The sequence below is a fragment of the Benincasa hispida genome, chromosome 1 (assembly GCF_027475165.1).
Source record: "Benincasa hispida cultivar pf3 chromosome 1, pf3_genome.v1.1, whole genome shotgun sequence".
In the NCBI taxonomy this organism is placed as follows: domain Eukaryota; kingdom Viridiplantae; phylum Streptophyta; class Magnoliopsida; order Cucurbitales; family Cucurbitaceae; genus Benincasa; species Benincasa hispida.
The window spans coordinates 57,557,431-57,567,604 of NC_143478.1; the positions used below are offsets into that span (position 1 = coordinate 57,557,431).

The window sequence follows — 10,174 nt, forward strand, 5'->3', positions numbered from 1 at the left end:
GATTAATAATCATAAAATAACAATAATTAAGAGAAGGGAAAAAAAGAACGACACCGAAAATATACTAGTTCGCCCAAATTCGAGATTACGTTCAGTCTTCTGCAACTGTAAATTCTACTATGATGAAAATTATAAAGATACAAAAAAAATTTGTTCTTAATACTATAATTCGGTATATTAAAATAAATAATAAGAGAAACACCTCGAGAAACGAAGAAAAATCGGGACTCTATTTTCCAGTCACCGCCACACACGGATTGAAAGGAAAAAAAAAACTACAAAGCTGAAAAACTTCTTCTGCCACAACTCCAAAAATTTCCGTCGGTTTGCTCCCCTTTTTCTTTTTAATTTTCACAGCGCCTCATCCACCTAACTTCACACACACACATATATACTGCTGCAAAACCTAATTAATGTGTATAATGGGCCAAGCATCCACATCGTCCATTTGGTTTTTTCCTTCTTAAATTTTGACTTGCTTTTTGACTTTAGTTCAAGATCTCACTCTCACACACACACATATATATATTATTTTTCATCATTATATGTTTTTCTATAAAGTTTTGTCTTCACAATCCCAATAATTTTTACCGTTCAATAGATATTGTCATTGCTGGATAGTCCGATCGTGAAAGGAGATATGTATAATTTTATAGCTTTTTTTTTAAGTAAAGGGCAATTTGGATATTTCATGCCCTTTTTGTCCAAAATCCTTTTAATTGAAAACTCATCCTAAAAGTCTTTAAACCTATTTTTGGTAATTTCCCAATTTTGTTGAAGGATATCTTCTAAATAAGTATTAGGAAGTTCGGCCAGATAGTGATGATAGAGCATTTCTGAATTTTTTTTTGAAATATTGTTAAAACTTTTGAAATCCCTAAGATATTTTTGACACAAATTACGCAATTTAGGCCAAGCAAAAGGTATTCCCAAACTAACAAGTTTTTACAACATGACAGTATGAAAAGACTTAAGGTTTAAATGAAAATTACGTGCTCAAAAGTTCGTCATCAAATCTTTAAAATCGGCCGCCTCGTTCGCTTTGCATTCCCGCGTACGCATCTCTAAACCACCCTCAAAATTTCTCGATCTCTACAATTTCAACTCCATACTCTTTCTGTTTCTCATTCTCGATCTCCCTTCCTTTCTCCCATCATCATCACCCTCTTCCCGATTGTTCGATTATCTTCATGTTGTGATTTATTCCAGTTCCGCGAATTTGATCGAGTGAGCGAAGATTAAGGAACGTCCAGCACCACTGAGACACGATTCAGGAAGAGGTAACTTGTTCGATGATTTTCTATATTGGGGGTTTATATGATTCTTCGTTAGTTTAAGCCTTAAACATCAAACACTTTTGATATTGTCGTTTTTCTATTGAAACCTGCCACTTATTTTGGCAAAGACGTTATGTGACCTCATGCTGAGTTTTGGGTAGATGATTGCTTAATAGGTTGCTGGAAATGAAATCCAAAGAGTAGGCTGATGTTGTTACCCTTAAAATGTTAGGTTATTATAGGTTGAGATTGTAGTCTCCCCATCGATTTTTAGGTGTTGAAGTTGAAGATTTTTAAGAATATATAGCGCGATTATCCTGTATACTTATCCAATTGGTTTCTCTGTCATATATGTTGTTTAGATGGTGCAATTTCTCTGTATATTCATAGGTATAAATTTGATGCTAGATAAAGGGTTACAAAAAGATTGTTTAACTTGACGAGTGCAATAAACTGTGTAGTTGCATTTGGTGTCTATTATCCTTTCTTAGTTCAGTTTTTGTATCAATTGGAATCAAGCTATTGTTAGATTTAATACTCAGCTAGTTGTAGAACCAGAACAAGCTAAAAACAGACCAGCAAAGAGAATTTAATAGTTAGTTAGTTAGACTCAAAATGCAAGTAAATTTCTGGATGGAAAAATGGAAACGAGATAGCAGAGGATGAAGAAATGAAAGGCCAAGACTGTTGGTGAGCAATGCCGTCTGGCCATGAGTCTTCATACAAATATAATCTTCTTCGTTGTCTTTTCTTTTGGTTGTGAAGTAGGGGTTTAGATTCCAACGTGGGAGTGTGAATCTTCATTGGGGCTTGCTAGAAAAGAAGGAAAGTAAAAGAAAGGAAACTGCAAATATCTAATAGAGGCAGATTGTTTGAGCATTGAGTAAGGTAGCTTTACACACTCTTTTCTTTATCTTCTTTCCCATGAGCTGGTTATGTACTCTTTTTGCTCTTATGGTGTATGGGGAAGGATGAACTCAAGCAAACCAGCTTTAGATTCTGTTTTTGTTGGCTTTTGGATCTGAGCCTATCTTGTTTAAAGCTTCATTTTATTTTTTTATTATTACTATTTTTTTAAAACCATGTTTGGCCAGTTGGGAACATGTGCTAAGAGTTCACTATAATTAATGTGTGGTGAACTCAAGGGAAACGTATCAAGTTTACTACGACTCTTTTTATGGTTGTTTGGATTTATTGGCCAGTTTCATCAAATCCTTTTGCCTTCATTTAGACTTTGAGAGCAACAAACTCCTGGAAAGGGCAAGCATTGAGTTTGTACACTCAAAGAACTCAAATTAATATGGCATATAATATGATGAACATTCTATTTCCTATGGATGCGTAAATGATTTAAGGTTTTTGACAGACCTAGTTTCTTGGTTATATTAGAGTTTCTAACAAACTTATGCATTCAGTTTGTAACTAGTACGTACAAGCCAGAAGGATTTGAACCTTCTTCTAGAACAATAATCAGTGAGCTTGGAGCACCAAATGGGTTGATTAAGCTGTTATGCCATGATTTTGAAATTCAATACTGATTTGGGCTCTTGAATAGGCAGCAGATGCTCTATTTCTTTGTCACTTTGCTTCCATCCAGTGTAAGGGATGAGTATTTAGAAGAACTAACAAACAAGTGGATAACATCTTTTTCTTCTCATCAGCGTTCCTACAGTACTAACCTGTAAGCTATTGCCCATACTATAGTAAGCTACTTCAAGATGACATTCTCATAGAATTCCATGTGGAACTTTCAGTGTCATAAGGGAAAGGTTCTCATTTTTTTTTCTTTAACAAGAAACAAACATTTCATCAATATATGAAAAGAGAGAAAAATGTTCCAAGGATTCTCATTTATTTTGTGTGCCTATTTGGCATTTTCTCACCCTCAAGCATCCATACACAGACCTTATAGTTGCTCAATGATTTGTTAAGGAGATGGTACGATTACATAAGGTTCATTGGTCAATCATTTTAAATCCAGACACACCTTGGAAGGAGTTATTTTTGGAACGAGTTTTTAAGTAACAATGCATGATTATTAAGTAGCGGGTGTCATCAAAGTATGAAGGTGGTCATCAGATGCCTTGGAACTTTTCTTCATTGTTTTTGTGAGGACAAACCTACAAGTTGGGTTGAATAAATTTAGTGGACTGGTCCCCTTATTTGTAGTGTTGTTGTTGGGCTCTTTTTTTTTTTTTGGGCTTCTATTTTTGTATGTTCGTGTATTCTATATATTCAGAGAAAAGGAAAAAAGAAAAAACTCATCTTGTGACTCCACAAAAGTCTAATTGTTGTACGATCCTTTGTACTATAGAAATTTTCGATGTTGCCATCACTGTGACAACCTCCTTTAAACCCTTAGATGCACAGTTCAACTATAATTTTGGTTTTTCTATCCTACATACAATGGTATAAAATTGCTAGTGAGGTTGTTCCAACCTCAGATAAATTTTCCACCCATTGCTAGTTAACTAGATGCAGTAAGTTCTTTTCTGCCATTTCTTCTATTGATCAGTTGTTGCTAGAATAAGATGGTGTCCTAGATGACTTTGGGATCTAGCTGTACAAAACTTTGCAAATTACGAAAACCCAAGTACACGGGTATAGTAGAGATAAGGAATTCAAAGCTGGGGTGTCAATTTACTTGAAGCAGTAGCCTTTTAGATACAAGATGGCTGATTGGAGGAATCAGAAACTAGCACCCAAGTTTTATGGGTCATTCACAAAACAAGAACAATTGCGGATGGTAAAGGATGCTTGCTCTCCAATTCAATTACTATCTACTTATGATAAGTTGTAGTATAGGTGCCTGTATCAGTGGAAATGATTAGGTCTGGAGGAAGACTCCATGGGATCCTTGTGAATGGATGAATTTCTTGACTCTTCACCTCGAAGATGAAGTGATTATATTGGCACTGGCGTAGTATTGATAGCCTCCAATTTGTTATACGAATGCTAGGAGAAAGATCTATGAGTCTTATTAGGGGAGTGGGGTGGTTTTTATCATTCTATGTAATAAGAAAATGTTAGTTGGCATGATAGATGTGAGGTACGTGTGGTTTTGTGTGATGTCCGGGCCCTCAATTTTGTAATTATGTTATGATCAATAGAAGGGGATGGAGGAGTGGAGTTGGGAAGGTTCTAGCTGAGTGAATTTGAAGGAGAACTGGACCTATAAACTGTGATTTTACTTTATCTCCTTCCAATTGTAAATTGGTTATCCTTGATGGTGTTCTATCAAACATATTTTTGTTTGTCTTATTACAAGCTTTTGAGAAGTTTCATTTGAGATTGCATTCTTGTGGAGTTTGTCAATGCAATTGTGTTCACTATTACTAACACTTGTATGGAATTTGCCCACAAGTTCATGTGGGCTCATGTCGAACCTTTTTAGTTGTAAAATTGTTTGTATTGAAACTTCGATGGATTATCACATTGGTCCTTTTTCTTTTCTTTTTTCTTTTTTCTTTTTTTTTTTTTTTTTGTCTGAGTTCTCACAGTAGAATTGTTGAAGAGTTTTAAAGTATCATAAGATATCATACCTTGTTTTAATGAAGACGACTTTATCATTTTGGTTTAAATACTATATTAGTCTCTTTTGTTCATTTTGGTCCTTGTATGTACAAAACAACCATTTTAGACTTTGTATTTTTTTAACTTTTTCCATTTTGGTTTATGTACTATCCATTTTTGCTTCCCATACTTTTAAAATGTGATCTTTTGGTGTTGGATAACTGCTGTTAGCTAATATTTTCTTTATATTAAAGGTTTCATTGTGTATAGGGATCAAAGTAGGCATATTTTAAGAAGTATAGTTCTAAAACAAACATTTTAAAAGTGAAGGGAATAAAATGAATAAAAGCTTTACATGGATTGAATTGAACCAAAGCTAAAGGTATAGGAACCAAATTATCATTTAAACCATTTTCTTTTTTCTTTTTTTTTCTTTTTTCCTCTTGACAAGGTAAATTTATGATGTTGGATAACTGTTGTTGACTAATATTTAACTTGAAATATACGACATAAAAGTTTCGAAACATTACTGTCCATTTTCATTTTAGATGATAATAAAAGATGACAGCTCTGGTTAGATTACAGTTATTTATGTGTCTCATTTGTGCGCAATACAGTTTTTTAAGTCAAATTCGTCATTGTGGCAGAAGAGGTAATAAATTGACAGACAATGTTGAAGTCTCTTGATGAGTCGGAGAACCCAGATAATAAGCCAAATGAGAAGGGCGTTCTGATTTGTGCCCAAGATGTGAGTAGAATGTCATCCCCTGGACATTTTGATCAAAGTAATTGTGAAGTACTGGCCGCCAGTTTTCAACAGCTTTCCTTTGGAGTCCATGAAGAAGTTAATGGCTTGTCGATATTGAATCTGAAACCTCCTCTTTCACGACCACATAATTGTCAGATGAGAAAAAAGCTTCTCATTCTTGATATAAATGGTGTGCTTGTTGATATAGTATCTCCTCCTCCCAAGGAACGGAAAGCAGACATTAATATTGCTCGACATGCTGGTGAGAATTGATCAACATTTTATACTAATTCAGTGCAAGTTATATTAATTCAGAATTTAACGACCCTATTTATTAAATTCTGATTTTGAATTTCAGTTTTCAAAAGACCTTTTTATTTAGATTTCATGAAGTTTTGCTTTGAAAGATTTGAAATTGGCATATGGTCATCAAGAAACAGGTATTGTTGGATTAATTGTGTGTTCGAGTGTTATTTATTTCTTTGTTCCTTTATTAGATTAATTATATCTGTAATATTGAAATTAAGAGTTGTAGTTCGGTAATGAACTATATCAAACAAGTAACTTATCCTCTTAATCCTTTGAAGGAAGAATGTATCAAGAATGGTTGATTATTTGATGGGAGACATGAAGCACGGATTGTTATTTTGTTGGGTGAGGATTAAAATTTCCTTATCTCAAAAGTTCTTTTGTGAAATTGTACTCTAGACTTACATTTGGGACTATATATTTTATTCGCATTCCATGTTAGATTGTTAATGTGATTTAATCATTGTGCAGAACGTGACTGTTTATTTTAATATAGTACGAGTGACGTTCCCTTCTTGTATTCACTTTATTAGGATCTGTCGCACTGTACTGCTTCAGAATTTTATACTGTGGAAAAGAAGCATAAACGACTAGTTTTCAAGCAACTGAGAAAAGTTTGGGAGAAGCAGGACCCAAATCTTCCGTGGAAACAGGGAGAGTATAATGAATCGAATACAGTGTTGGTGGATGATTCTCCATATAAATCGTTGCTTAATCCTGTATGTTCGTTCATTTTTTGGATCGTTAAAGATTATAATCAATGGATGGTCTTCATGTTTCAATCACGTTTTATCTTGCCTTTTCTCATAAGTGATTTGGATACACAAGTTTTCTCTGATATTGTTTCTTCGCTAAATGTTCATTCTTGCAGCCAAACACTGCAGTTTTTCCATATTCCTACACGTTTCTGGATGAAGAAGATACTTCACTTAGTGAGTTTCATTTACATTTTTAGGATGAAGTTGGCATGATTTTTTAAGTGAAGTCTATTGATACTAATTAAATGCATCATTTAAAGTAATTTTGACCATATATCTCAAACTTCATGATTAACTTGAAAAAGTGTTATCTTTACCAAGTTAAGATTATGTTTACTTAGTTTGAGAATCATGCTAAATTCTTGCACAATATAAATGGCTTTGGTGTGTGTGGCAGGTACAAGAGGGGATCTTAGAATTTATCTAGAAGGCTTGGCTGAGGCTGAAAATGTACAAAAGTATGTGGGACAAAATCCATTTGGTCAAAGGCCAATATCAGAAGGAAGTGCATCTTGGGACTTCTATCACATGGTTTTGGATAATTATCACTCCATTCCATCAACTATTTGATTTTTTTTTTTTTTTTTTTTTTTTTTTTGTTAAATTGTAAATTTGGGCTATGTGGTTAGAAGAGAGTTGGAATTAAATACCTATGATTTGATAAAACTCTCATAAATTGTCCTTACTTTATGGCAATTATATCAAACCATAAGGACTAATTATGAGATTTTATCAAACCATAAGGACTAAATTCAAACCTTTAAAATTCTTATAAAAAAAAAAATGTAACTTTTAAAATCATTTGGGATTAAATTCAATTTTTTTTCCAAACTGTAGGGAGCAACTTTGTAATTAATCCTCTTTTTTGGGTTAATTTGGAAGGGTGTAAGTTGTGAAGCAATCTTGTATTAATTTGAATGAATGGACTTATGAATGGACTTTTATCTTTTATTACCGAAATGAAAGAGTTCTCATATTCTTGCAATTGCAATATCGGTCTTACAACCACTTTGTTTCAATTATCATTAGTCCTTTTATCTTAGTCAGTTATGTTTGTTTCATAGGTCTCATTGAGTTTTCAGAGACATTTATCTGTTGGTGAAATTTTCAATTTTATCCATAGAACCTCAAAAACTAGGTTTACTAGTACCAACAGTTGAATTAAAAATATTACATAACTAATTAATAAATTCGTTCTAATTATAATTAACTATTAAATATCGTTATAACATTTATATTTAATAAGATTTAACTGCATGCACAATATTAATGTAACAATATATTTGAGTAGAGTTCAAACAAAAGAATCATAATACTTCGGGTTGTTTTGCAGTTTTTTGAACTCTAAATAATTTAGTTTTATGATGACTATTTTTGTTTTGAAGTTTTCTTATTTAATAATTCTATCCATCTTTGTGTTAAATAAAATATGGATTATAATTTTTCTTTTATTTTTTTAAAGTTTTATTTTTTTTCTTTTTTTGAATAGTGAACAACAATTAATCCACTATATTTCTTGCATGAATATAATTAAATAAAATGAAAAATCAAAGAAAAATAAAAAAAATTTATTTCTAATTTTTCTTCATGAATTTTATCATTTTCTTTTTTTTTTTCCTTCTTCATGTTGTTCTGTATTTTACTTTGGCAAGAATTTTTTTTAATTAAATCTCCTTCATCATCTTAGTAGCTAATGGAATCCCACCATATTTCTTTAAAAATTCACTTTCAATTCCTCCAAATTTAGATAATCATCAAAGAACAAATTTCCATTTTTCACTATTTCTTGCCAAACATGTTCCAAAAAAAACACCTTCATTTTGTGGGGATCTTTTTTTTATTACATTACATATTATTCAACCATGTACATATTTTTTCAAATATTATTAATACTTATTTGATATGTGAATGTACTTAAATAAAAATATATTTTCAAACTTCTTTGTATAAATACTGTACTTAATGTAAACAAAATATTATTATTTATATAAACAAAAATATTTATATAAACAACAATCCTACAACATACTTTTAACAGTCATCAAGAAAAGAGGTAGAAGTTGTACTACATTGGAAGATTTAGGTTTGGCAAATGACGTACATAAATGCTTGCAAAGGAGCTTCCAAAGTGTGGTGGTGGTGGAAGCATAATACTCTCACCATGCTTGCGTTGTTGCTATTCATTTGGTCAAATGGGTGAGTTTGGATAACCGTGCTTGTGCGAAAAATAAATAATTTTTTTAATATTTATCCTTTTTATATTTTTATAAAAAAAGGTTACCGTTTTATTACCATTAAACATTTTCATTTACCAAAATATATGTGTTAATTCATTAATTCTTGGTATTAATTCTAGATCAAAAATGTTTTTTCTTCCTCCTTTTCAAAATTTTTTTGAGAAGCTTCTGTATACACAAAAAAACCCTAACTTCTCGTCTTCACAGGTCTTCTCTGTTCTGTTGCCCTCGATGTTTCTAATCTAATTTTACAATTGATTCCAATCCATTCTCCGACCAGAGCACATCGGAGGTGGTTGCCGAAATCCAGAATTGGTCACTAGAGTTATCGTCGGAAGTGGTTGTTGGAGCCTGGAACTGACCGTTGGAGTTGGTCGTCGGAGTTTTCATTGAAGGTGATTGTCAGAGTTTGGAGTTGGTTCTCGAAGTGTGGCAACAATAGTGGTCGATAGTGGCCAATTGGTGGAACTATTGAAAATACTGGAAGAAGTAAGAGTTAAGGTGAGTTGGTATGAGTTGGTAAAATATACCAACTCAACTCCACCAACATTTAAAGTTGGTGGACCAAACATTGAATTGATATATTATACCAACTCAAATCATGATGACAGATAGATCATCGGGAGTTTGGTCCCAAATCGCTGGGAATCATCAGGAATAGTCGGGAAAGGGTGGAAACTGCATCGTGAGATCCTCTCCCGACGACAGATGGATCATGGGGAGTTTGGTTGGGAAAAATCCGTCGAGAGAGGATCTCCAGATGCATAAAACAGGTTGTCGGGCCGACGGCCTATTTGATGCGTCGGGAGTTCTAGAAACTCTTGACGCGCTATTCTATGCATCAGGAGTTTGTTATATTGGTCGGGAGTTACGGGAGCTCCCGACGCGTTAAAATATGCATGGGGAGTTTCTTCAATGGTTGATATTGGCTTTTAAATATTTTTAATTTTTAATTTTTAATTTTTTTAAATTTGATCTGAATAACCTGTAAAGCATCATTAACCAACTCAAACAGATTCACATAATAAATAAAACAAAAAAAAAAGTCCATACTATAACAAATAAATGAAAAGTTACAAAATCCTACAATAAAACAAAGTCGATACTAAATAAAAGAAATTTGTTTTCAAAAATATATGGAAGAAATAAAATGAAAACAACGTCAATAAATACAGAAAAAAAAAACAACTTCTAGAACATAGCATCTTGAACAATCGTCTAACCTCATCTCCGAACAACATCCTACAATAAAACAAAAACATTCAAATGTCATAATCTTTAAACATCCACAACACATTCAAACTTCATAAACAAAAGCATCCACAAATGTCA

General features: G+C 32.7%; 1 protein-coding gene across 6 annotated transcripts; it reads left to right on the forward strand.

The window, feature by feature from the left end:
* The first annotated feature begins 223 nt into the window (after window positions 1-223).
* Window positions 224-7,590, forward strand: LOC120068987 (putative FCP1 homology domain-containing protein C1271.03c). Of its 6 annotated transcripts, none has more exons than XM_039020672.2 (7): window positions 224-1,280; window positions 5,438-5,800; window positions 5,897-5,978; window positions 6,126-6,192; window positions 6,381-6,566; window positions 6,719-6,779; window positions 7,003-7,590. In XM_039020672.2, exons 2-7 carry the CDS (start codon window positions 5,461-5,463, stop codon window positions 7,173-7,175), a joined length of 909 nt encoding a protein of 302 aa, XP_038876600.1. In that variant the 5' UTR covers window positions 224-1,280; window positions 5,438-5,460; the 3' UTR covers window positions 7,176-7,590. The 6 variants fall into 6 exon arrangements, with proteins under 6 accessions (XP_038876600.1, XP_038876560.1, XP_090171798.1 ...); XM_090315672.1 differs by having other exon boundaries at window positions 1,007-1,280; window positions 5,408-5,800; XM_039020649.2 differs by adding an exon at window positions 2,046-2,165 and having other exon boundaries at window positions 1,010-1,280; window positions 6,381-6,779.
* The last annotated feature ends 2,584 nt before the right edge of the window (window positions 7,591-10,174 follow it).

Coding starts and splice junctions, on each gene's coding strand:
- LOC120068987 (XM_039020632.2), top strand. CDS start 5,461: ATGTTGAAGTCTCTTGATGAGTCGGAGAACCCAGATAATAAGCCAAAT. Junction 5,801..5,896: donor TAATATTGCTCGACATGCTG/GTGAGAATTGAT, acceptor TTTGAATTTCAG/TTTTCAAAAGACCTTTTTAT. Junction 6,780..7,002: donor TGAAGAAGATACTTCACTTA/GTGAGTTTCATT, acceptor TGTGTGTGGCAG/GTACAAGAGGGGATCTTAGA.